Genomic DNA, 27,801 nt, shown 5'->3' with positions numbered 1-27,801 from the left:
TATATGTGGGACACCTGCCACAGCATGGCTTGCCAAGCAGTGCCATGCCTGCACCCAGGATCTGAACTGGCAAACCCCAGGCTGCTGAAGTGAAACATGTAAAGTTAACTGCTGTACCACCGGGCTGGCCCTTGAGGAAACACTTTTTAAGTTTCACAAAAGTTAAATATGCACCTACCCTATACGAACTAGCCATTCTACTCCTGTGTTTACCCGAGACATGAAAACACATGTCCATACAAAGATTTGCACATAAATGTTCATAAAGACTTTATTTGTAATAGTCAAAAACCATAAACAACTCAAATGTCCATCAGGTGAATGGATAAACAAACAATATATTCATATAATGGAATACCACTCAACAATAAAAAGGAATGAACTACTGATATACAGTGTAACGTGGATATCAAAATAATCATGGATCTCAAAATATTCTGAGTGAAAGAAGCCATACAAGTCTACACACTGTATGATTATATTTATATAAATATAATTCTAGAAAATGCAAACTAGCCTCTAGTAACAAAAAGGAGATCAGTGCTTGCCTGGGGATGGGTGTGGGGCAAGTGCCAGGTAAGGACAAGAGAAAGGATTGCAAAAAGGCCATGAGGAAGCTTTTACAGGTGATGGATATATTCACTAGCTTGATTGTGGTATGTCAAAAGTTACAAAAGGTTTAAATACATACAGTTTATCTCAAGAAACTATAAAAAGTGCAGATTCTGATTCAGTAGGTTTGGGGTGGGGCCAGGAGTCTGCATTTTTAACTCCCAGTGATGCTGATGACATTTTTCATGCCACATTTTGAGTGACAAAGCTCTGAGTAGTCTTTGTCTCATATATATGTACCATTTGAGTGCAGATGTGGCTGTACCATGTTGGATAGTGCAGACAGAATATTTCCATCACTGAAGAAAGTTCTATTGGATGTCAGGAGTCAAAATTCTTGAATACACTGACTATTAATCGTCATACCAATTTTCTCCCAACTATGACCTGTCTTTGTTCATTCGACTCTCAGGCTGACTGCTCTCCCTTCACAAAGCTTTGCTGGAATTCTATTCTGGGTTCTTATAGTATGTTGCTTACATTTCATTTTATCATGTTCTTCATTTTGACTTGCATTACAGTTGGGATAAAGTTTAAAGAACAGAAAGTTAACCTGGAGGCAGATGTTAGTTCAATTTGAGGAGCTTCCTAACAATTTAGATTTGTCTAAAAAATCTCACATTCTAACACCCCTTCCTCCCTATCCACAACATTGATATTTCATGGCTCCTGTGGCTTTATTCAGGATTGTGCACTGGTCCAAGTAAGTTCCAGTGTGGCTTCTATCACTACTGAGAGATGTGACCTGAGGTAAATCAGAACATCTCTAGGATTGAATTCTCATCCCTAAAATGAGGGGGTTGAACTAGATTATTTTACTATTTCTTCTGATTCTTATTTCAAAATGAAGATGGCATGAAGCCAGAAATAACTTTAGCTTTTTGGCTCTGGGTAAAGAGTGGGTTAGACTACATGTTCAGAGTCAAAGTTTTTCAGTTGGACACTACCAACCTTTGTATAGTTTATACCTGGGATTGGCAAACTTTTTCTGTAAAGGGCCAGACAGTATACATTTTTGGCTTTGGGGCCATCTGGTCTCTGTCGCATATATTAAACTCTCTATTGTGGTGTGAAAATAGTCATAGATGGTATGTCGATGAATGCGTGTGATTGGTTTTGGCCCACAGTTGGTTTGCTGACTCCTGCTTTAGACTGAAATACCAATCTTCTAACCATCTGAAGTTAGGCAGAGAAATCAGGGGAGAAACACACTTTACTGACACAATTTTATTAACTCTGGGAACACAATATAAATGGTCTTTCACATCTAAAGACAACAATCGAACAAGTTATCATAATTTCAGGATATACATACTTTAATTAACTATATTTATAAAAGATATAAAAATATTTCACAAACTTGGGAAGACGTGGTCATGAGACTTCATTGTAAAGAGGGGAATAGGATGTTAGAGATTTTTCAAATCTACAAAGGATTTTTCAAAATTTACACTGTTAATAAAGTTCTTGCTTACATAATCCACATTTTATCTTTATTCATCAGAAGACTTAAGTAGAGCAGCTTTCTTCTTATACTTGTCTCCAATCTCTCTAATATTTTCCAAGAGATCTTCAGACATGTATTCTTCAAACTCTCTATCAACTTTAGCAAGTTGCTCCTCCAGATGTTTCTAGTGGAAACAATTAGCAATTGTTAAGGTGAAAACATTAATTTCTTTTGAAGTGCTTGATTGTGAAATTTACAAACAAGACTGAAGCATTTGTAGGAACAGGAATAAAAGGAATACTCTTGTATCCACCTATTTGGGCCCTTTCCTGATCATATCCCCTTCTCTTTTCTCCCCAGAGACAACCACTCTCCTGAACAGTGCTTTTCTTTATACTTTTACCACACACATAAAGATAGATATATATGTATGTATCTCTATACTATATACTAGTTTAGCAATCCTTGTTTTTAACCTTCATATTTACTGAATATTAAATACAATGTTCTATGACATTTTTTATCCACTATTTTAAGATTCTTTCACAATACATATAGCTATAGTTTATTCATGTACTGCTATATAATATTCTATTGAATGAATATATCAACATTTACTTATCCCTTTTACTGTTAATGAATTTTTGTTGGTTCCTAGGTGCGGTAGGCTGAGTACCAGCCTCACCAAAGATATCCATGTCCTAATCCGCAGAACCTGTGAGCATGTTATCTTACAAAGCAAAAGGAACTTTGCAGGTGTGATTAAGTTAAGGATCTTGAGAAAAGGAGATTATTTTGCATTATCCTGATCAAATGTAATCACAAGGGTTCTTGTAAGAGAGAAACAGCAGTGAGAGTCAGAGAAGATATAAGGACAGAAGAGAGGTCAGAGAGGATAGAAGATGCTGTATGCTGTTGCTTTGAAGATGGAGGAACAGGCCACAAGCCAAGGACTGTAGGTGGCCACTAGAAGGTGAAAAAGGCAAGGAAATGGATTCCCCCCTAGAGCCTCTAGGATTACAGCCCAAAGGGCCCATTTTAGACTTCTGTGTTGCTTTAAGCCATAAACTGGTAATTCGTTACAGCAGCAATAGGAAACTAGTACACCAGGTATTTGCTCTTTTACTATTTCAAATATTATACTGTAACAAATTACAACAAACTGGGTGGCTTAAAACAACAGAAATTTATTCCCTCACAGTTCTGGAGGCCAGAAGTCCAACACCAAGATGTTGGCAGGGCTATGTTCTCTCTGAACGCTCTAGGAAAGAACTCTTCCTTGCCTCTTCCCAGCTTCTGGCAGTTCCCAGCAATCCTCGGCACTCCTTCCTTACAGCTGCGTCACTCTAATTTCTCCCTCCATCTTCACATGGCCTTCTTACAAGGATACCAGTCACTGGATTTAGGGCCTACCTTAATCAAGTGTGACCTCATCTTAACTAATTACACCCACAAAGACTTTATTTCCATATAAGGTCATACTATGAATTCCTGGGGGATACTATTCAACCCAGTACAGTACTCTAGTACACAATGTAAAAATCTCTTCAAATACCTAGAGTGGAACTGCATAGTATTAGGGATTGCCAAATTGCTTTCTAAAATTGTCACATCAATTTACAACCCCAGCAGTATAAATGAGAACGCCCATCTCTCTACATCCTTGTTAGCATTTATTATTATAAAAGGTTATTTTTTTTTTGCCAATTTCTTAAGGGTAGGTAATGGTATATCTTTTCATATGTTTATTTGCCACATGGGCTCTTTGTGAAACTCCTCAGTTGAGTCCTTTGCCCACTTTCCGTATTTATTTTTTGGAGGTCATTATATATCTGGATGTTAATCCTTTTTGAGTTGTTTTAAAAATATCTTTTATCATTTTTGTGGCTTGTCTTTCCACTCTCCATGTCTTTTGATGTAGAGATCTTAATTTTAATAAAGCTGAATTTATAAATAATTTATCTTGTGCTTTGTACTTTTTGTGTCTAATTTAAGAACCTCTTTACAATTTTTAAGACATAAAGATAGTCTCATAATTCTTCTAAAAGTTAAAAATTTAGCCTCACATCGATTTCTCAATCCATTTGGAACTGATTTCTGTCTTGGGTTTAAGGTAGGAAACCAACTCTATTAATTCAACAATTCATTTTACCCACTATTTTGCAATACCACCTCTCTCACCTATCAGTTTCCTGTCTATGTTCATGCATTCATTTCTGGACTCTTAATCAGAGATTGGTTTGTATGCATCAATACTACAATGTGTTAATTACAGCTTTATAATAATTTTTGGCACATCTAAACACACCAAAAAAAAAAGCGTCTGTGCCCATCAGGGAGGTAGGAGTTCAGAACAGGATTCAGCAATCTTTTTCTGTAAAGGGCCAAGTAAAAAATATTTTAGATTTTGCGAGCCAGACAGTCTTTGTTGCGACTGCTCAACCCTGCCATTGCAGTGGAGAAGCAGCCATAGATAACTGAATGAAGTGGCAATGTTCCAATAAAACTTTATTTACAAAACCATGCTGTGGGCACAATTTGGCCTGTAGGCTGCAGTTTGCTGTCCCCTGGCCTAGAACATCAACCACATATAGGACCTGTATGGGGCTCCAATCAGGAACTGCTCAAAGAAACACTTTGTCCCATAGGAAAAATATACCATCTAAAGATACCATTAGATCCAAATTCCTGTTTTCCTTAGTCCAATTTCATTACTTGTAAAATTTCCCACCATTAGGTTTTAATGATGATCAGCTGACTTTCTATGCTTCTTCCATACTTTACAGACCAACTGTGAATTTTGCATAGTGCAAAGTAAGTGCTCAATAAATGTTTGTTGAATTTGGTCTAATCTTTTTGAACAGTGAACATTTAGTTACACACAAAGTAACTAAAAAGTAATAGTAATCTATCATTAGAGTTTCAAACCTAAGTTTATATTAACTGATTAAAATTTTAACAGCTGTGGCTACTTTTCACATAAATCCCTAGTGATAACTCACTACTGGATTAACACTGAGGTCACACTGACAGTTACAGATAATAGATAGAGGTGCAAAGGAAGTTGGCAATGATTTAGTACATTCTTCTCATTTTTCAGATGAAGAAAGTGAAGACCAAAAGAAGTAAAATGATACACACAAGCAGACTTTCTCAATCTAAGCCAACCACTGTATGTTATGAACGAACATTTCTCTTATGCAGTTAGGATGGAACTACTATACACCATCCTTGGGAGAATGAGAAAGTAATCACTTGAATAATTTTCTGGTCTGTGGTTCAGATGAATACTGGTTGAAAAAGGATCCATGAAAGGTTATAGAGCCACTAAGTGGTTGAATTAGGAAGAAGTGGGTAGAACCCAGGTTTTCTGATGAAGCATCTAGAACTTTCTTTTTTTTCTTTTTTTTGAGGAAGATTAGCCCTGAGCTAACATCTGCTGCCAATCCTCCTCTTTTTGATGAGGAAGACTGGCCCTGAGCTAACATCTGTGCCCATCTTCCTCTCCTTTATATGTGGGACACCTACCACAGCATGGCTTGACAAGGGGTGCCATGTGTGTACCCAGGATCCGAACCGGTGAACTCTGGGCTGCCGAACTGGAATATGCGAACTTAACCACTGTGCCACTGGGCTGGCCCCTAGGACATTTCCTTTAGTTCTTACTACCAAGCATAGAAGAACAATGGCAAGCAAGAAAGCAGCCATTCAATGTCTTTCAGGAGAGACGGGGTAAGTAGGCTATCACATGCTCTACTATCAATAAATGGAGGTCTATTAATGTGATATGAGTTTTTTTCCTTCAGTCATTCACAGATGGAAATACACTGTCACCTGATAAATTACCCAGGAATTTTAGAGTTTAGCAATTTATCTTGACTCTTGGGCTGTGTACAGGTTAGAGGAACAGTTTCATTGTTGAACTTTCAAGGTACGTGAAAGGTGGACATAAGTAAACTTCATATTTTAGAAATTCTTTATTCTTAAAATATCATTTAATGTTGTTTATGTGAACAAAACAGATTACTTTATAAAATGCACGAGTGTCGCCTTACCACACTACTAGACAGGATCTTCTGATAAATTTTTACTAGATCAAATTTTCCATATAAATAACATTTATCATTTAATTTCTACGGAAACAAAACAGAAATACATCAACGTTTTAGAAAGCTTTCTCAGAATGTAGGAAAGACCTTCACATACTTACCTCCACAGACCCTACATGTGTAGCAACCATCTCTAAAAGACGCTGCAAGTTATTTCCCACTTTTCGTCTTTCTTCAGTTGTGGTCTGTACAACAAGTTGGTATCTGTAGAATAAAAACTCTTGTTTGAGTTGTCTAGAAAAAAACCTAATATATCAGTTCTAGTTAGCTCACGTCTCCTTTTCATATTCAATAAAACCAGACTCTGATTGGTATATGTGTTCCCTGCTCTATGTATAATTCAGAGAAGGCCACTTCTCAACCATTAAAACAGAAATAAAAACATTTTCAAAGATCCTTTGCAAGCAACAAAACAAAAGAACACCAAGAACTCATGCTTTAACATACAAAGGTTGGGAACAAATAGTCTTACCTGAGTCTCCAAAGGAATTGTAAACCTAAATGCTTTCAGGGGCAAGACATTAAATACATTTGAATGGGGGAGTAGAAGTCTTACCTTTAGACATTCAAATTCAAATTCAAAGCAAAAAAAGGGCAAGCCAAAAAAACCTTTCAAGTGAGTTTTTCATCCCTAGGTTACAACTAAGGAAATGAAGAGGTGTGAGTTTTTTTTTAAGAGTTGTATTTCCAACCACAAAGTAAGATTTTTTTATTTGAGGGCCACCTAAGACTTAAAAAAAAGTATATTTTAATATTACACAGTGTGGCTAAAATTTTTCCTATGTGAGTTTTAAAATAAAAGGGAAACCTAAAGGAAAAACTTGACAATGTATAATTTAATAATGAAGAACTTCTAAGAAATGTTACGTAAAATACAGTCAGTTCTGCTATAATGCTTGTTTGGCACTGTGTATTTTTTCCAACTGGATTGATATACTAGGTAGAAATTGGAGCATAATGCAAATTCTGCATCTGCTTAAGCCTATTTCCTCCTTGAGAAACACTATGTGAATGCCAAAAACTGCACTCATCTGAATCCAGATGCAAAGGAATACACAAAATACAAAATATGTATGCACATACCTCAAAAGTGCACCAGCTCCCTCAGTTCATTGCCAGTGTGATGAGCCACGTGCATCCACATCTGGTGTGACAACTTCCCATCTGATACAGATAACCCTCCTTCCACCGCTTCTCAATAATTCACAAGCTGCAACCCTTTGAATGCCCACTCCCCCTGGCAAACTTCAGGTCTTTTGTAGGTAAAGTGTCATATTTATTATAGCATTTATGTATTTCTTAATCATTTAACATGTGTACAATTGTGCTAAGATTTTTATTAGGTTCCCACCTTTTGTTTGTGTGTGCCACTGACAGAGTTTCTGAGTGTTGTGCTTCAGTCCTCTGATTTTTATTGCATGATTTTGCATGGTGTTGTGATTATTACGAAGGCACAGGTTGTGTTATAGGAGACTGTATAATTTATAGCATAATTATAGTTTACTAAATAATATACATAATTTCTAGAAAATGTATCTTAAAAATATGAACTCAGTGGAGTTTATTAACACTTAGTGGAATTCTGTTAGAATTTACTAACAAATAGCCAGATATTTGAACTGATTTGGAATTTTATGTTGTTTTCAGGGATTCAAAGTCATTTATTAAATAGATCTAAAAATGAATGATTCCTTAGGGGACAATAGCCATAATGGTAGCGGAATGCATTTTTCTAGGCAAAGTATCTCAAATTATAAGCTGCTCTGCTTAAGTTATATTCACCACTCCCTCTCCCCTAAATAGCTCTATAATATAAAGCAAATAAACATAATCTAGTTTTATAGAAATGTTAAATAATTAATCTGAAAATAAAAATAAATCTTGGCGAGATGAACTTACTCCCGCTGAATAGCATCTAATTCATTCATAGCTTCACTGAGGCCCTCATTAACAGCACTTTCTAGCAGGTGCTTGTGTTTCTCCAAGGATTCCAGCTCATTGGCACATTTTTTGTCCTCTTCCTCAGCTTCCTAGCAGGATAAAGTCACAGTTATGATTTTTTCATATTCACATTCTATATATTCCAGGTAGATTTAAAAAATTTATGTAAAGCATTTATAAAAAATCAGGTTGCATCATCATCTGTATTCTCAGGATGATTAATCCTTTACATGTAAGAGACTTTACACTGCTCCCTTGGGAATTTTATACTGTAAACATAAATGTGACCTTTTCAATAAGCCTGTAGAGAATTCATTCAGCAGTATTTTCAAGTCTGTACTGTAGGAAATTTTATGATACCCTGATTTAATTTTTTTCCATGAGCATATAAGAAGCCTTTTATATAGGTCAAAATGTGGATGCCTTTCATATTACCATTATTTCACATATGCATTAACTATGTACAGGCAAAGTAGCCCAAATTCATCACTTCTTAGGTTCCTCAAAATGAAATATGATAGTCTTTCACTTAAGTGCTTTAGAGAATAAACTTAAGTGTATTGTCACGGAGGACATATGAAAAATCAAAATGATTACCAAATGCCTCATATTTCAGATATAGATCATATTATTGTGGTGTATTTTCTAAAAATTTCACACTGCTTAAAAAAATGTATAGGTCCTAAACACAATATGGGTCAAAAGTTTTTAATTTCTGATAGTTGGTTCGTGTAACTATGTAAAAAATTTTGGTGTGGTTTAAAGTTTCATATAAATTGTATAAGTGGCAATGCACAGTCATCTGAGTACTTCCCTAAGAAAAATGCTGGCCAGAAGGTGGGGTAGAGGTGGTGGGGAATGAATCCAATTATTTTACCCATATTCTAGAATTTTTTTTTTTTGAGGCAGATTAGCCCTGAGCTAACATCTGCTGCCAATCCTCCTCTTTTTTTGCTGAAGAAGGACTGGCCCTGAGCTAACATCCATGCCCATCTTCCTCTACTTTATATCTGGGATGCCTGCCACAACATGGCTTCCCAAGTGGTGTGTAGGTCCACACCCAGAATCCGAACCAGTGAACCCTGGGCCGCCAAAGTGGAACATGCAAACTTAACCCCTGTGTCACTGGGCTGGCTCTCATATTCTAGATTTCATGAAAGTGGTCTTTGGAATTTGGCCAGGATAGTCAGTTTGCAATGACTATGGGCAATCATGTGTATTAAAAGGCCTTATTGGGGTTCAACCTTTAGGAGTACTTAATACTAAATCTCTATTAAAAGGTGGAAGAGATTACGTTTACAACAAGTTTTGGTCTTCCAAGGATACTGAATCACATGTGCAAGCATAAAATATCAATGGGACAGAAAACACGCACTGTGGTGAAATAGCCTAATTCCAGAAAAAAGTTCTTTAAAAGAACAAAATAAAATAACTCCTTACAATAAACTTTGGAAGAGAAACTAAACTAAAACACAAGTTGTAAGATATAGTTTAAAAATTTCAGTTCGATGTCAGAACAGATGCCTAGTCAATCAATTTATGACAGCTTTCGCTAACCTATACAAACGGTGGCAAAGTTCTTACCTTAACTTTTTGTTGGTAAAGATCATCCAGCTTTTGAACTTCTTCTTTCAGAGATCTTACACTTCTCCTGCTTTCAGTTATCATTGTATTTAACTTGAGGAATAAAACTTTGGTTTAGAAATCATAACTGTACATCAAAAAATTTTTAATAAAGAACTTTTATATTATCAATCAACTAACTGAACTATTGTATTTCTTGTGATCCTTTTGGACTCTCACCTATCATTTGTCCAAGAAATTTATTATCTCCCTAAGAGGAGTTAATCTCAAGGAAACATGTTATTTTAATGTATAATGTTTAAATGCAGAGTGGTATAGTAGGGCATTAGTTAAGAATCAAGTCTGGCTTAAGTCTCAGTAAAACAAGGATACCAAAATCCGTTTTTCCGCTAGTAGCTGTGGGAGTGCTTTTTAAGCTCTTATATATATTATTATTAAATATTATTTAAATATTACAGATACTATTAATATTTTTATATTTATTAATAAACATAAATTGTTTTTGCTTTCTATTTTGAAGTCTAGCTTTACTTAGACTTTAGTTGGTTATCTAGCTTTCCATTTGTGTGTTCACTTTCTGGGATGTTAAACAGAACTACTCATACTGATTTTATTGGATAATGTTTGCTAACTGGTTACACTCAATGCGTTCTTCCAAAGAGTAATAAAATAAGCACATTTCATCTTGTTAAAGCTTGAGCTTTAAGATATGTTGAAACCAAAACTGAAGAAAAAAAGTGTTTCTAAAGTTCATTTCCTGTTGACAAGTGCTGATAGCAGTTGATACCAGTAATTAATACAATGTTTTTCAGCTATACCAAGAGGAATATATTTCCTGCAGGAAACAGAAAATAGTTAAAATGTATCAATAAGCCGACATCTTTCTTTAAAAGGATATTCTACACTTACGTGAAATTAAAAAAAATTATATATACATGTTTTGGGAAAAATTTAGTAAAGCTAATGTTATTTGGCAAAAGAGAATGGTAAAATGATTACATTTATTAAAGAAATTTGCATATACTTCTTATTTAATCATAAAAAGTCCCTTGTAAGGGATGTTCCTTTCCTATTTTACAAGCAAGAGGAGTAGGTTGGAAAGAATGCTATTTACTCAGGATCATGCAGCTAGCATATGCCCAGAACTCAAAACCAGATGTTCTAACTCCAAGGACTTTTTCTCTACCACCTGCCTGTCAAATTATTTTAAAGACTAGAGTCATTGAAGCTATAAACTTTGCTTCCAATATAACGATATGTTACTTCTGAAGTAACTAATAAGTTAAACAAGTTGTTTCATTAAATTCATCTGCAATAAGACCAATGGACACCCAAATAACCGGAACTTCCATCAGGCCCTCACGGTTTGTCAAAATTATGTTTACTTATCTCTGAGCAGCTTCTACCTTCCACGTCAGCTTTACTAAAGTTTCATCAATTAATTAAAGTTTCCCCTGATTACAAAAATACACATTTCCATTGTGGTCAATAGGGGAAAAATTAAAGAAAACAACAATCACCAATAATTCTGCAGCCCAAAGGAATCACTATTAATATTTGGCATACTTCCTCCAGTATCTTTTTCATCCATTCATTCAATAAAGAGCTCCCAAGATGCTTATAAGCAAAGAAGATATCATTAATTACTTTAATTAGATGATTTTTTTCCTTCTATCATTAAGAAGACAGAAGCCACTAGACTGGAATTCCATCACTTCTCGCCTCTGACCAACTGTTGGAGCCCAGCGCAGGCTAATTCAAAATATCCCACAATAACATATTATATTGAACTAAAGTTACCTGAGATGAGATACCTTAGAATGCAGAAAGGGCATTCTGACCCTCCTGTCGCTGTGCCCCATGAAGCAGGAAAGAAACCTCCCCTGTGAAAGGCGCTCTCCCTGCATCCTTATCACCAGAGCTAGGTGACTCAGGGCCGAGAAACCTGCATAAACCAACCTTGCTAATTTACTACCTCAAACCTAAACTCTGCTTAAATTCCTAATTTCATACCCCAAACTTAAGTTTCTTTGTTCTGTCAATTCTTCACAAATTTACTCTTTCTTTGCATAAAAGATATATATACTGCCTACTTTGTTCACTCTCTGAGCATCACTTCTTTATGATCTCCAATACATACGTATTAAACTGGGGTGTTAATCTGGCCTTGTGTCAGTTTTATTACTAGTTCAGCTATAAGAAATCAAGAAGAGAAGAAAGAGGATTTTCTCCTGTTGCGACACAACCGACATATTTGTAAGAGATCTTTCCTCATTCCTTCCAGTCGGTATCAGGATGCAGGGCACCCACTTTCCTCACAAAGAGAAGTACCCCTCCAGCAATTCTCTGGATCTCGTGCCTTCATATTTCTTCACCGATCACATTCAAATCCATCAACCCCTTTTGCTCCTAACTTTTCCCTCTTTCCCTTGAACTCACTCTCTTGTCTTTAAAACCAAAGCCTCTCCCTGATAAAAAAAAAAAAAAACCCAAAGCAAAACCACAAAAGATAGAAACTTTTCCCATATACCACTTTCTAACTACTGTTCCATCTCCTCTTTTCCTTAGACTCAAACACGTGTAACAGTCTAATGTGTAGTAGTCCACGAAGAGCAGCCTATTCATAGCATAGTATCTTCCTCTTCTACCCTTCAAACTTCAATCCACAGTGATATGCCTTCTGGCTCCTCTGCGTCATAAAATTGCTTTTGCAAATGTCACCAGTAACATCTTACTTGTTAAAGTCAATGAGTACCTTCCAGCCTTAATTTTATATGTCATCTGGGTAACATTTCCAGTTGCTAATCCCTCCCTTCTGAAATCCCCTTCCTTGGTTTCTAAGACCATGGAAACTCCTGGTTTTCTCTTTAAGTCTTGGGAGTTCCTTCTAACTCTTCCTTATGGGCTTCTCTTTCTCTGCTTGTACTTTGGATATCAGTGTTCTCCCAGGATTCTGATCTTGGCCATATTCTCATTTGCTCACTTGGGAGAGCTCTCTCTCACTCTCACACCTGGGCGATCTCTTGGCTTTAATTACCTGCATGGTAAGAAATATCCATCTATATCTGTATATTTCCAAACTCCAACTGTCTACTGGACATTCTCCAGTAGACGTCCCAGAGACTTGAAATTTAGCATATCCCACTCTGGAATTCTCTCTTCTATACCATTCTCTTGTATTCCTTATCAAGGTTCTAGAACATCGCCACTGACAAAGACTCTCTTGTTGACCAAACTACTCAGGCTCTCCTGAACGCTCTTCTCAACTAGGCTGACTTTTGGGCTTCCGTGTTTGTCTCTGTATTGTCCGATTTTAGCAAGAATCCTGCTAAGTCAGTTTAAGCAGAATCCCCCATCTTCAATATCTGATCAAGTTCCTCATCCTCCACCAACCCCCAGCTGATGTCTGACCACCTTGGCCTCCTTCAGCAAGAACTCTGTTAAGTTAGTTTAGCCAGAATCTCCCCTTATCCCTGATGTTTGCTCTCAGTAATTTTCCATCCACTGATCCCCATCCTGCTTCTTGGCTATAAATTCTCATTTTTCTTTGTTGTATTTATAGTTAAGCCCAATTTCTCTCAACTATTACAAAACTCCATTGTAGTAGCCCCCCTTGAATAAAGTCTGCCTTACTGCCTTTAACAAGTGTCATGAACAATTTTCCTTTAATACCACATACCAAACGTGGATACTGGACATTCTTAATTTCTCTCTTTTCCTTAACTTTCACATCCAAATGGACCACTAAATTATGTTGTTTCAATCTTTAAACCTCTTTTCTCTATCTTTACTTCAATAGCCTTGGTTTGGGTCCTTACCACTGACTGCTTAGGATATTGTTAAATCTCTTAATTGTGGGTCTCTAGTCTTGTGGCCCTCGAACGTATTCTTCAAAATGCCAACACTGTGAGCTTACCAAAATACAGTAGTCCCCTCTCCCTGTGGTTTTACTTTCCCCAGTTTCAGTTATCTGTGGTCAACTGGGGTTCAAAAATAATAAATGGAAAATTCCAGAAATAAACAATTCATAAGTTTTTAATTACATACTACTCTGAGTAGCGTGATGAAATCTTGCGCCACTCAACCCAGTCCCACCTGGAATGTGTACCATCCCTTTGTCCAGTGTATCCACACTGTATACTCTGCCCGCCAGTCAGTCACTTAGTAGCTGTCTTGGCTACTGGATTGACTGTTGCAGTATCACAGTGCTTGTGTTCAAATAACTCTTAGTTTACTTAGTAAGGTCCCCAAAGTGTGAGAGTAGTGATGCCGGTAATTTGACTATGCCCAAGAAGCCATAAAGTGCTTCCTTTAAGAGAAATGGTGAAAGTTCTCAACTTGCTAAGAAAAAAAAAAAAAATCGTATGCTGGGGTTGCTAAGACCCATAATAACTTTTATTACAGTATATTGTTATAATTGTTCTGTTCCATTATTAGTTACTGTTGTTAATCTCTTACTGTGCCTAATTTATAAATTAAACTTTATCACAGGTATGTATAGGAAAGAACACATATAGAGTTCAGTAATATCCGGTTTCAGGCATCTGATGGGGGTCTTGGAATGAATCTCCTATGGGTAAGAGGGGACTACTGTATCTTGAAATCTGTTAGCCAGAACACAATAGTTCTTGAAGAGTTCAATTAACTAGGGTTTCCTTTAATTGTTTGGTGTTATGTAAACAATGCCTTTTGTTTGCATCTGAGAAATAGCTTCTTAACTTTTCTTAATCTACTATAACAATGTTTACTCTGAAGGTTACTGAATACAGTAGTAGTGTTCTCTCTCAGGGATATTGGTGATGTTATGTTTCAAGTATTTCAGAAGCAGGAACTTTCTGTACACCACTTTTGGAAATAGAGTTCTAGAGGCATTTAAATTTGAGTTCTCCTGAATTCCATGGTTCAGAATGAAAAACTTGGTAAACAAAAATCTCCTTATCTATCAAAGCTAGTTAGTCTCTAACCCCAAATGATACATACCTACTTTAAAGTAGCTACCTCAAATCCCTTTTAGTATAAAGAAGACTATTATTAAATTATCTCAAGTTAGAGGCAATTCTCCATTAAAAAAAGGGAAATGTACTCAGTTTCATATCTCTTTGTCATCAATGATATGTGAAGCCTAGGAAATTTAAGTTACTTAAAAAATTACTTCAAATGCTTCTAAGTCAAGGGTATAATCAACTCTCATTTTTCATATTTTATTAAAAATTCATTTCTTAGCAATCAGAAATCACAAATCACATTCAAGTTTTTTTCCTTTTTTTGCTGAGAAAGATTTGCCCTGAGCTAACATCCACTGCCAATCTTCCTCTTTTTGTATGTGAGCCACCACCATAGCATGGCCACTGACAGACAAGCGGTATAGGTCTGCGCCCAGGCCCCGAACCCAGGCCACTGAAGTGGAGTGCGCCGAACTTAATGACTAGGCCACCAGGGCTGGCCCTAATTTTAAGTTTTAAAAATCTTATTTTTGCTTTTAGTGACTCTACATTTTGTTACTTACTTGTTCTAAGGTATCCTCTAGCCCCATTTTTTTATTTAAAGCTTTATTAATTTCTTCTTCAGTTTCATTCAGGAGTTCCTTGAGTGGTACCTATAAAATACACAGGAATGTGGGTTACATGACACATGGAATTACAAAATTTCTATCATGCTTCATGATAGGAGGAACCACTTTTGGAGAAAAAAAGTGAAGCCATGATGTTTTTAATCTAAATTAATACACCATCAATAAGAAAATAAAACTAATATTGAATGTAATTTTTATAACTACAGTGTGTAACTTCCTTCTGGTTTTGAATACCTGCAAAATTCTAGATTTCCTTATCTATTCTGGAAATTCACTGCTATTATTTAAACATTTTATAAGTACACTTAGTTTAATGTAGTATCTTTCTCAAAAACAATTTATATGTAGATTGTATTTTTATGCTATGTTTTCCAGATGCATCATTTTTCTTTTAGTCCTTTTCAACTGTTTACTCTTAAAATTATCTGTTTGTATTTCTTCTTCTTCTTTTTGCTATTCATTTTAACTCTATTGTAGTAACAAAAGACATGAAACATGGCATATGTCCATCAACAGGGACTGGTTGAATAAGCCATACAATGGAGGACTCTGAGGCTACACAAGGAATGAGGAAGATCTTGACACACTACTGCAGAGAGATTGCTGGGGTGCGTTGTTCCATGAATAAAGCAAGGTGGGGGGCCAGAAGAGGCAAATGTTTATCAGTTTATTTAAATAAGGGCATAACTTAGGAACAGCCAGATGGAAGAGGTGCATAGGGCAAGAAATTTGGGAAGGGGTGCAGAGCTTCCATGCTCTCTGGGCATGCCGTTTTCCCTGTATCTCATGTGTTTACCAACCTGGAAGCTCTTAGCCGCTTGTATTTCTTATGTTTACCCTCTATTCTACTGATTTTATTTCAACACAGTACTTCATTGCTTTATACTATTTTTTTTAATGAGGTGAAACATACTTTAAAATGAGTTAAACTGAAATAATTAAGTTAAAATGAATTTAACTTAAAATTAACTGTTTTAAAGTGTACAATTCAGTGGTATTTAGCACATTCACAACGTTGTGTAATCATCACCTCTAGTTCCAAAACACTTTCATCACTCCAAAAGGAAACCCTGTATATTACTATGTTTTCAGTAGGTCTTTGGAAGTTATTGCTGAGTTTTAATTTTGGCTGCTCTTTTTTTGAAAGATGCAATGGCTTCTTTAATCTCTTTAAGAACTTCTTCCAAATACGACTTATAACAGTTGGGGTTGCACCTTCTTGATGATATTTCTAGTTTTATTGTTCTATTATTACGTAAAACTATTTCCAAATATCAAAGAAAAAATTTCCTTATTTTCTGAGCATATGTATTCTTTTTGCACTGGGTAATCTTTCCTATAGTGATTTGAATTAGGTAATTATTTCCTCGCACCAGTCATGTCAAACTATTTAAAATAGTTGTGAGCAAACTCTATCTGCCTGCCTGCCTGCCCATCCATCTACCTGCCTTCCCAGCTAGCTACTGTTAGAGAAACAATTCAGCAAAAGACTAACTGTTTACTGAATGCATTTTTTTAATATTGAAAATGAGTCTAACTTTATTTAATCAAAGTCTGTCCACTAATAAATTGCAATCTTTGGGAAAGTTGGGACCATATCGTTCTGGGTATTTTATCTCGAGCGCACAGCTGGTATGGGATATTGTATGTACTCAATAAATAATTTACTGAATGGATGAATCATTCTCAAGGGAAAAATGCACAGCTTTAGACTTAAATTGACATTCTTCCATTCAAAAACTCAGTATTTTGAAAACTGACATTTCTGGGGAGCCACTAAAACACTAAAATCTGTGAATAAGAAGTTGCAAAAGAGCAATTTAAAAATTTTCCTCCCCAAATTACATTCTTGACCATATCTAAAAATTAGTGTAGATTTCTCATCATTGACTGCTAGTGTTACTAAATGCCCCATTATATTTCACGCCTTCATGTGTGTCCTTGTGCCTGACTCTTTTCCACAGACCACCCCCACAAATACTTCACCTTTTGAGATTCTGTCCCAGGTTCACCATCTCTGTGGAGACTTTTCTCTCAGTTCTGGAAAGAATTGCTCTTGTAACCACACCTTGGAAAGTGTTCTAATAAAGCATGCACATAGCATTTATTTATTTATGTTTTTCTCCCCTGAGGGGACCGGTAGCAACTTGACAGCAAAGGTCAGGTCATTGTTGTCTTTATAATCCTGGTGTCTATTTTATATGTAATCAATTTTTTTACTGGATAGTCGAATAAAGTTAGGTAGAGAGGAATAAAAGGCTTTGTAATTTAAAGAATAAGGTACAATAGAGAGAAGATTTCTACTACCAAGAAGAAAGGAGATAAAAAGTTTCAGTGTTGTATTTCTATGTTTAGTCCTGAGTTACGGACATGCTACAATTTAAAACTCTTACTTACAAGTATATGAACCAGACATCCATCACACCATTTATAAACCTTCTGAAGTATTCGTGATTACTTACATAAACTTGAGCTCGGTATTTGACAAGGCAGTTGGCTCCAGCTTCAGGATTAAACTTAATTTCAAAGTCATAACCTTTGGAATTCTCAGCACCCTTAGGAATAAGTTTTAATTTTCTAGCCAATTTGTGATACTCTGCTAATTGTGTTTCAATCTGTAAGAAGAGAAAAAGAAATGTTAAAAAAATTCAAACAGCCCCATTCCATATGATTTTCAATTAGCATTTCTGCAATTTTACACAAACATTATATTGTGTCTATGTTTTGGTAGTTTAGTAATTTAGTATTTTTTAGTAGTAAGGGTGGCAGTCTTAAAATACAAAGAATGAAAGATTTTACTCACTAAATTTGTAAGATAATTTTAAGACTATAATTAATTAGTAAGCAATATACTACTGTTCTTCCATTATCTGACAAATGGTTTAGAATAAGAGTCCATATTTAGGTATTAACTAAAACTCACTTTTTAAAGTGTCAGAGAAATTATGAAACAAACACCAACAAAACTTAGTTCTGTCAATGAACAAAACATTTCACTTACCTAAAATAAGTGAAATGTAATCATTTAAGTCTCAAAATGTTATTTGAACTGCTTTGATAAAAATATTTTAGCAACATATTCAACATTTCCTGGTCTCCTTCCTTCTTTCAAGGCTCTGTTCAAATTACAGCATCAGAAAGGCTTTCCATATGGCCCCCTCAATTTCTCTATCCTCTTACTTTATTTTTCTTCATTGCACTTATTACTCCCTGACATATATTATTTATTTGTTTAATCCACTACTTGAATGTAAAGGCCATGAAAGAAGCTGCATCCCCAGCACCTATAATAGTAGATATTCAATATTTGATTAAATAAAAGAACTTGCAGAGTTTAAGCAATGTATTTCCACCCTGCTTCCTCTATTTAATACACTTGGTTCCTCACTGCTGCTACTTATCCCTAACAAGGAATACTTTGAGTGAAAGAAGGCAGTGGCAAGAGCACCCATCAGAACTTGCTTAGATAATTTGCAATTTCCAAAAATTTATCAGTTCTCAAAAGCAGTACTACTTATATATTAAAGATTTTTTATTAGTGAATCAGGAAATCATTTCGACCACTATAATTTGTAATAAAGTAGCTCTCTAGGGACTATAAAGGTATGTAGGTCTATTTGTGGTTACACTAAAGTGTCTTGGGGTAGTTTCTTCTGTTCTTCTCTAGCATTTTATTTACCTAATGAAAACAGCTTTCACAAACCCACGCACTTTATCACACCAAACTGCAGGGAGAGCAAATATGTGGCACATTTTCCCTTCCCACAACCATTTTAGACAGTGAAAACATATCACACTCTTTCATGATGAGTGTAGATGTAGTCTCAATGTCTACCTCAAGATAGAGCTCCAGAAGGTTACCAGTCAGAGGTGGCGTGTGGAATAAAAATTAGTCCAGAAAAGATGATGAACGAAATGCTTCTGTTGACCTTTTGCATTCTGCTACCATTCTTTAATACTCTCTTACACAGTGCTCTAAGGCTTTCTCCTCACTGCCCATGGCCCTCCTCTGGCCCCTCATTAGCTACTGCTTACCTACTTCCCAGATAATCTTCTTCTTTCAGCTTGATCCTCCCAATCAAAAATAGCATTCATACAGCTAACTTCAGGTAAACTCAGAGTTTACCTAGTCTAGAGATTCATAATTTCCCCTTTCCCACACTGTGCTTGAGAGAGAAAATATAGTCATTAACATCTGTTGAAATAACTTATTTTGGATTCACGGATCTAGTCTAACCACACTTCATTTTATAAATAAGGAAACTGAGGCTATGAGAGGTTAGATGACATGTTGAGGTCACATTGGTGTGTGGAGGCAAGTCCAGGGCTGAAATAGGTTTACCAAATTCTAGGTTCAAAGTCTTTTGGGATCATCACCACAGGCTATTTCTTATAAGTGTATATTTTTCTCCTTAATACACAGGGAGAGAGATTACCTAGAGGATCAGGAGGATAAGGCAGTACAGATGTTAAGGCAAAGCAAAAATATGGTGAAACAGGGTCATAAAAGGGGGTAATGCTTACTGCTCATACTGAACTGTCTATTCCATTATAACAATTACATATTCAGGTGTGTAAAATACAGACTTTTAAAAATGCAAAAAAGTTAAAACTTGAATGATTAAGAAACTACTTGCACCATGCCTATAATGTATTTTATAATGTGACCAGGATGAAAAACCAGTATTGCCCTCTTAGGCAAACACAACTGCTTTGTTTGAACTACTGTTTTTATTTTAACTGTACTAAGGAAAGTACTGGCAATAATAGGACAAAAATACCCCATTACTTTTGGAGCAAAAGATAGAGAATAAATTTTTCTCAGTGAGGTTTAAATTTCAGAACTACACTTACCAATGAACAAACATTCTAACTGAAAATACTAGGGTGAAGAACTTCAAACCAAAATTTAATTTGGAAACTCTCCAGTCAGCTTGTCTCCATTAAAAAAAAAGCCTTTTGAATGACATACTTTCTTACCTTTTCTTAAAAAAAGAAAGTCTTAACTTACATAAATTTTCTTAGGAATGCAAATAATGTAATAGCAGAAAAGATAATTGTTGGAACTATTTGAAGGGAAAAATGTTCTTAGACAGCCTGTTAACTTATTACATTGTTTTAGAATACACGACGTCATGTCCACGATTATGCCGAAGCACTAAGAAAAAGTTCACGTCTAACGAGAGCGACACTGAAAAGTAAGAGTAATTAACGTATAGCTAAATAAGGCAGACACACAGAGCATTTATAAAGGACTGCCAACAAAAATAAGGATAAACTTTAATTATCTAGAAGTTCGTGTGGTCAATAAGCCCACTTTCTCAACAACGTTGGTTAAAAATGAAAATGAAGTCAAATAATTTGGTTCTGATGCAGTCACTAGTGACTGCTGTTACTGAATCTGACAGAAACTTTTTAATCCCTGACAGAAACTTTTTAATCCTTTACTGCACTTGACACTGCTTATTCCTTCTTGACTCTTTCCTCTCTTAGCTTCTATTCTCTTGATCTCTCTGGCTAGTCCTCAGGTTCCTTTTAGGCTTCTCTTCAAGGCCTCAACTCCAAGATGTTGGTGTTCTCAGAGTTCTATCTTCCCCCTATGCATTCTTCCCTGGTGAATTCACCTATACTTGTGCCTTGTAATATATCAATCACAATATATACTGATTTTTACCAACGCTATATTACAAACCCAGATATTTTATACTGAGGTCCAGCCCCACATAACAATAGTCTATTAGTTATTTTCACTTGGATGCCCCCTGGACACAGCAGATCCAGCATACTATCCCCACTTCTGACAGGCAACTTCTCCTTCTCTTCTATTCCTGTGTGCTACTACTGCTTCCCCCACGGCCCACACCAGACACTGACTGCTCCCCTCTTTTATCAAGCCTTATTCGCTCAGCCTCCTAAGTAGCCAGAACCCACTCATGTCTTTGAATCTCCACTAGCATTACCTAAATTCAGCTTGTAATTTCTACCACATCACTGCCACAGATCCTTAACTGACGGTTTTGCTCCCTTCCAACCCATTTTTCACATTACCAAATGTGAGATTTCTCTGAAATGTGATCATATCTGTTTAAAAATTTTAATGGCTTCTTGGAAGTTTCAGGATAAAGTCTAAACATCTAAACATGAAAATGATCTTCATCATCTGGTCTATGCTTATCTCTTGAGTCTTGTCTTTTGCCATGTGCCCCCATCCCTTGCTATTAAGCTCCAGCCATTTGAAAAGCTTATATTAGAGTGTACCATGCTATTTTCTCTCTGAGCTTTCCCATATATTTCTTTCTTTGCTGACTCCCCTACCCTTGCCATGTTAACTCTTCTCAATTCAGTTCAGGTGTTATCTCTTCAAGCAAGCCTTTCTAAAAACCACCTCATCCATCTCCCCACACCATGCACACTAAATCTGGTACCCTGTGCAAACATCTATTAGAGGTCTGATCTCACGGTAGAAAAATATCAACTAGATTGGAAGTTTCCTGAGGGGAGAGTCTATGCCTTTTTATCTTTATTTCCTCTATGCCCAGCATGGCAATGGGCACACAGCAGATGTTAAGTAAGTGTTTGAGTAGTGAATAGGTAAGTGAAGAGATGACACATATCCTCTTCTAGAATAAACGGCACAGGATTTATGAAAGTTATTTTCATGGCCTTAGAGATATTTTTGCTTATTTATGAGCTCACTGTTAGAAAACACAGGCCACCTAAAATCTGATTGAGAGAAATTGGGGTGTTACTTAATTGACATAAAGGGATGAGTTTGTTTCAGTAGAATGTCAATGTTAAAAAATTGTATCTCCTTAGCCAATTTATTCCACCCACTCAGCTTCTCCTAACTGGGACAGACCTCTACAAAGGTCAGCTCCGACGAGCTGCCGCTCTGGAAATAGTATGACATACCGCCTCTTTGCCTCTGGCATATTTTAGCTCCTCATTCCACAACTGTTGTTGTTCAGCCTCCAGGTCCTTGGTTAATTTATTAATGGTCTGCTGCAATTCATTTCTTTCATGATTTATTCTCTCAATGTCTGCAACTGAGTACTTCTGATTATCAACAATATTTTGTAGTCGAGTATTCTCCTGTTTCATTGTTTCACACTCTATTTCTGCATTGAAAAAAAACAAATTTGTTAAGTTCCTTCAATTCCTACAAAGAAATTGATGCCATTATTTAACAGGGTTGATAAAGATGTCTGAATTTCTAAGTTATGTACATGTGTATTTTTCTCTTCTTTTTTAAGATAATCCTGTTTAATTCCACCTTGTTGATAACATTCTTGAAAGATGATACAATTAAAAGTTTTATGTTACAACCTTATTTCTTTTTTGGCTTGCTATGGTTTTCAGAAAGTGCTACATGAAAAAAATATGGTCCCACACATATTGATTATGATTAAGAATTGTTACACTTTCAAGGGAAAGTCTGTGAATGTTCAGTTCAAATGCACTTAATACTCCTGCATGAGTCTCTGCAATAAGTCAGAAAACCCACAAGTTTTTCACAAACATAAAAATATTTAGGGGCTGGCCCTGTGGCCGAGTGGTTAAGTTCGTGCGCTCCGCTGCAGGCGGCCCAGTGTTTCGTTGGTTCAAATCCTGGGCGCAGACATGGCACCACTCATCAAACCACGCTGAGGCAGCGTCCCACATGCCACAACTACAAGGACCCAGAACGAAGAATATACAACTATGTACTGGGGGGCTTTGGGGAGAAAAAGGAAAAAAATAAAATCTTAAAAAAAAAAAATTTATACTAAAACACATCAGTTTATTCTTATTTCATTGACATTTTCAGTGGTTTCATCAGATATTAAGCAACCATAATGGTTAGGTTCTTGCTTTGTCTATTTACCAAAATTTGTAATCAAGAATGACCAAGAGAAAATGGTACATACAAACAGCAAATGATCAGCCAAGGACCTGCAGACTGAAGAAAAGCTATCAAATTTAAAATATTTGGGGTTATATAGAATAGTGTTTTCCAACCTTTTGTGACTCATAGCTTAAAAGAATATGACAGTATTTTTAATGGCTGACCAAAGGGGCCAAGAGAATCATCCCAAAGGCTGAGAGGATCAAGATTTTGGTTTTGTCATAACCTATTCGTAGCACTGTAGTTGGGAAACTCCCACCTGAGCTCAAAATAAAAATAAATTAACTGTTGGTTTAAGTAAAATTTTATACATTTATTACAGGAATCTGCACAAAAAATTCACAATGTACAATATCTAGAGAGTTCAAACGTCTCATTCACTCTTGGCTATGAAGGGCTTCAAACAATCAAGATAGTTAAAATACTCAGAATAAAAATATCTTAGTTTAACAGTTATCTAATTATTGTTATTAACAGTTATCTAATAATCAAACTAAATTGCTCTGGACTAGTAAATGATTGCTGAAGTATTTTCTCTCACCTACTCAATTTGCAATTACTGGAAAAAAATACAAGAAACATAGAGGAAGTATGAAAGCTCTCTTGATTAAATACCAGTAAGGAAGATATAGTATTAATATTATAAAGTATTGATTTAATTGCATTACAAACATTGCTATAATAGGAAATGAGTCTATGCTTCCTTGTCATCATGGAGACAAACATTAGGGGCCAAGTGTAAACTATTTAAAGAATTGGTTTAGAGCAAATCTAATATATGTAGTCAGAGTTATGTGGAAAAAAATAAACTGATTCAGCAAATACCCCAGATAATTATTATCCTTGACTTGACAGATAATCAATATTCTATAGACTAAAAGTCAGATCAAACATCCTAAGGAGTATGTATAGAACTCCTACGTAGGAAAGATACAGCTTTTAAAATCCTAAAAGAATAAAACCGAAGCAGGCAAAGATGTGGGAAAATAGTGTAGTAGGTCCACATAGTTTTTATTCTGTAAGCTGTGGTCCAATGGGCTATGTAATTTGTAGATACCTTCGTTTCCTCTCCTTTTGGCACCACCGAAGTATCAATCAATTCACGCGCCACAGTATTTTCAGAGTTTTATGATTAAGATTGATGTGTGTTTATGAAAATGTTAGGAACACTAGGATACAAACAACCTTTCTTTAATTGGACCTTTGCTTTCAAAGAATTGTAGTACGTGCATCTTTTCACCTTATTTTTAATCAGTATAAGCTGCTGAGGTAGTGACGGAGGATAAGACAATTATAGCAGACTGAGGTCAGCAGAGATTTAAGAATCTGGCTTATTAATTACAAGGTGGAATAGAATATATATTTTATTCAGGCAGCAGATGTTCTTAGGTAAGCTTGGCCTCAAAAAGCCAGGTGCCTGAAAACATCTTAGAAGGTAGAGTAGGTTGAATAATGGCCACCCGAAGACGTGAAGTCCTAATTGCTGGAGTTTGTAAACGTTACCTTATTTGGAAAAGAGGTTTTGGCAGATGTGATTAAATTAAGTATTTTGAGATGAGATTACCCTGGATTATCTAGGTGGACTCTAAATGCCATCATAAATGTTCTCAAAAGACAGAGGCAGATGGGGCCAGCCTGGCAGTGCAGTAGGTAAGTGAGCACGTTCTGCTTCAGCAGCCTGGGGTTTGCTGGTTCGGATCCTGGGTGTGGACATGGCACCACTTGGCAAGCCATGCTGTGGCAGGCGTCCCACACATAAAGTAGAGGAAGATGGGCATGGAAGTTAGGTCAGGGCCAGTCTTCCTCAGCAAAAAGAGGAGGATTGGCAGATGTTAGCTCAGGGCTAATCTTAAAAAAACCAAAAAACAAAAAAAACCCCAAAAAGATAGAGACAGAGAGAAATTAAAGACAGAAGAGGAGAGAGAGACACAACAGAAGGCAATGTGGGGATGGAGGCAGAGATTGGACTGACATGGCCGTAATCTCAGGAATGCCATCAGACACCATAAGCTAGAAGAGGTAAAGAATGGATTCTCTCCCAGACTCTTCCAGTGAAGTGTGGCCCTGCTGGATTTCGAACTTCTAGCCTTTCAAACTGCGAATTTCTGTTGTTTTAAGCAACCAAGTTCGTGTTAATTTGTTACAGCAGCAGTCTCAGAAAGCTGATACAGAAGGCACTGAAAATTTGGCAGCCTGCTATAGCCATTTGCCATTAAAGGAAAAAAGACATGGATGACAAAGCTGCTTCTATATGATAAATCCCACACAGCTCCCCATCCAACTCTGGGCCCAATCCAACTCTGAATGATCTCTTCCAGCGTTAGTTGTACTTACCTACTCTAGAAATTTCTTCATCAAGACCACTCAATTTCTGGTCAAGAATGGCTGAATGAGACTCCAAATTGCTCATGTATGCCTGATATTTTTGAACATCTGCTTGTAAGGAAGCTTTCAGTTTTCTCAATGACTCTAGACGATTCTTTAAAAGAAAAGACCATTGAATTAGTTATTCTCATCAATAATCATTCCATACTTTACTTGAAAGTACAGCAATATTAGAGAAAGGTAAATTAGAGTTTTCCTTTGATTTTTAGAGGAAGTCAAAAGAACTACAAGGGGATTTTACTGTTATTACCTAATTCAGAAGATGTACTTTCTAAAAAGTCAATTCGGGATAGAAAAAAGTCAAGGGCTAGAATAAAAAAGCACAAACATTTAAAATCTGATATTTTACAGAACAGACTGGGAGCTTCAGTAATATAATACATAACATAAAATTAGATATCTGGATATTATCATTTAACTTTTAGAAAGCCCTTAAGATACAATATACTATATAAACCCACTCATTACCATTCCCTTTCCACTAATTACGAAACTCAGGGCCTCTTGTACATAGTGCTCCCTAGAGGTGTGTGACATCGGGACTTGTTCAAAAGATCTTTTTGGTCTTACGTAAACAGGTAAGACTCTTTCATCATATTCTGAACATGATTAGTCCAAGACTGATAGAGCACAAGGGACAACAAAGCTCCAGAGATACCAAACATGTTTTCACTGGGGGTTCTGTCCTGCGTAAAAAATTTTAACTTTTCAGAAGCTTATTTTGCTAACCTACTTTTTAAAAAAAAATTTGATAAAGAAACTGCTGGTATTCTCTAAGGAGACCCAAGAGTCCAAAAGAGCTAAGTAAGTGTGTAAGCCTACTGAAAATAAGCACATTTACTAACCGGTTCTTTCTCTCTTTCTTGTTCCAGTTTTGCAATCTGTTCATTCAATGCTTTGTTTTTTGCTGCTAACGATTCCAGCTTGGAAGCATCTACATTAAATAAATCCTCTGGAGACAAAACACACAAACTTCATAAGATCTCAGATCTGCCTAGAACATTCTTTCCCAGGTTTTCACCACTGCTCTCTCCCTCATTTCCTTCTGGTCTTTGCTCAAAACACTATTAATGTTGGGGCTGACCCCGTGGCCGAGTGGTTAAGTTCGCGTGCTCCGCTGCAGGCGGCCCAGTGTTTCGTTGGTTCGAATCCTGGGCGCGGACATGGCACTGCTCATTAAACCACGCTGAGGCAGCGTCCCACATGCCACAACTAGAAGGACCCACAACGAAGAATACACAACTATGTACCGGGGGGCTTTGGGGAGAAAAAGGAAAAAATAAAATCTTAAAAAAAAAAACAAAAAACAAAAAACACTATTAATGAAGGATATCTTACCCTCTGGAAAATAGCAAATCTTTCCCTTCACTACACTCTCTACCTCATCCTGCTTTATTTTTCTCTGTAGCACTTATCACCATTTGACTAACAGTTCTTCATTTAATTATTGTCTCTAATAAAATATAAGCTCATAAGGGCAGAGATCTTTATCTCTTATTCATTACTGTATCCTCAGTGCCTAAATGGTGGCTAGAACACAGCAAGTATACAATAAATATTGTTTGAATGCAATTTATATGCTTAATTAATTATAAACAAATATCAAAGAACTCACTAGATGCTTTCTGTATTAGATCACTATGAATTTTCCTCTTTTAAAACAAAACCTCATTTACCTTGCTCCCTTTCTCATGTGGACAAGCTGAAATTATCCTGGTTACTCTTCAGGAAGGTACATCCCATGGGAACATGAGGGACTGCTTTCACCTTTTGTGCTAGTGGCAAGGTGATATTGTCCTGTTTTGATTGATTCCATTGTCTTTGGAGGAACAGCTTTACACATCTTAAATTTATCTATTTTTATCTCTCACTCTGGCATTTTACATACAAGACTATTTCAATAAAAGGAACAACAATATAAAATAATATCTCTGGAACATTTAGAGTTGGCCAGCAAATAGTGAATGTCACTAGATTATAGCCGAGTAGAGAAATAAAGAATTTCTTTCTTTGGAAATATAATGGCCCGTTAACTTTCTACCAAAAATTTTGAAAGAGACCTTATGTCTTTTGACTAATTGGTGCTTTAATTTCTCAAATAGTAAAGCAAGGATATCACAGGGAAATTATCCCCTCAGAGGAGTAACATTCACTGATTATCATCTGTGCTCCTGGTAATGTGTTTGATACTTTATACACACTGCCATCTAATCTTGCAAAACTTTATAAGACAGGTTAAGTAGTTTGTTAAGGTCACACAGCCAGT

General features: G+C 36.2%; 1 protein-coding gene and 1 long non-coding RNA gene across 2 annotated transcripts in view; both read right to left on the bottom strand.

The window, feature by feature from the left end:
• Positions 1–1,824: 1,824 nt before the first annotated feature.
• Positions 1,825–27,801, bottom strand: part of NDC80 (NDC80 kinetochore complex component) — a 43,855-nt gene continuing 17,878 nt past the window's right edge. Inside the window, exons 9-17 of the mRNA XM_001492535.6 lie at positions 26,381–26,487; positions 25,485–25,629; positions 22,178–22,383; positions 17,728–17,880; positions 15,200–15,289; positions 9,694–9,786; positions 8,068–8,198; positions 6,270–6,372; positions 1,825–2,243 (exon numbers count right to left, since the gene is read on the bottom strand). Coding sequence (XP_001492585.1) covers positions 2,106–2,243; positions 6,270–6,372; positions 8,068–8,198; positions 9,694–9,786; positions 15,200–15,289; positions 17,728–17,880; positions 22,178–22,383; positions 25,485–25,629; positions 26,381–26,487 — 1,166 coding nt within the window. The 3' untranslated portion in view covers positions 1,825–2,105. The remainder of the gene's footprint in view (positions 2,244–6,269; positions 6,373–8,067; positions 8,199–9,693; positions 9,787–15,199; positions 15,290–17,727; positions 17,881–22,177; positions 22,384–25,484; positions 25,630–26,380; positions 26,488–27,801) is intronic.
• LOC138925375 (uncharacterized) lies at positions 10,290–12,846 on the bottom strand. The gene is made up of 2 exons (XR_011441440.1): positions 12,731–12,846; positions 10,290–10,528 (listed from the first exon to the last, which is right to left on the bottom strand). It is a non-coding gene; the product is annotated as an uncharacterized lncRNA (long non-coding RNA).

Source organism: Equus caballus, chromosome 8 (genome assembly GCF_041296265.1).
Source record: "Equus caballus isolate H_3958 breed thoroughbred chromosome 8, TB-T2T, whole genome shotgun sequence".
Taxonomy (NCBI): domain Eukaryota; kingdom Metazoa; phylum Chordata; class Mammalia; order Perissodactyla; family Equidae; genus Equus; species Equus caballus.
The sequence above is the reverse complement of the archived record's forward strand: the minus strand, read 5'-3'. Positions and strand labels throughout refer to the sequence as shown.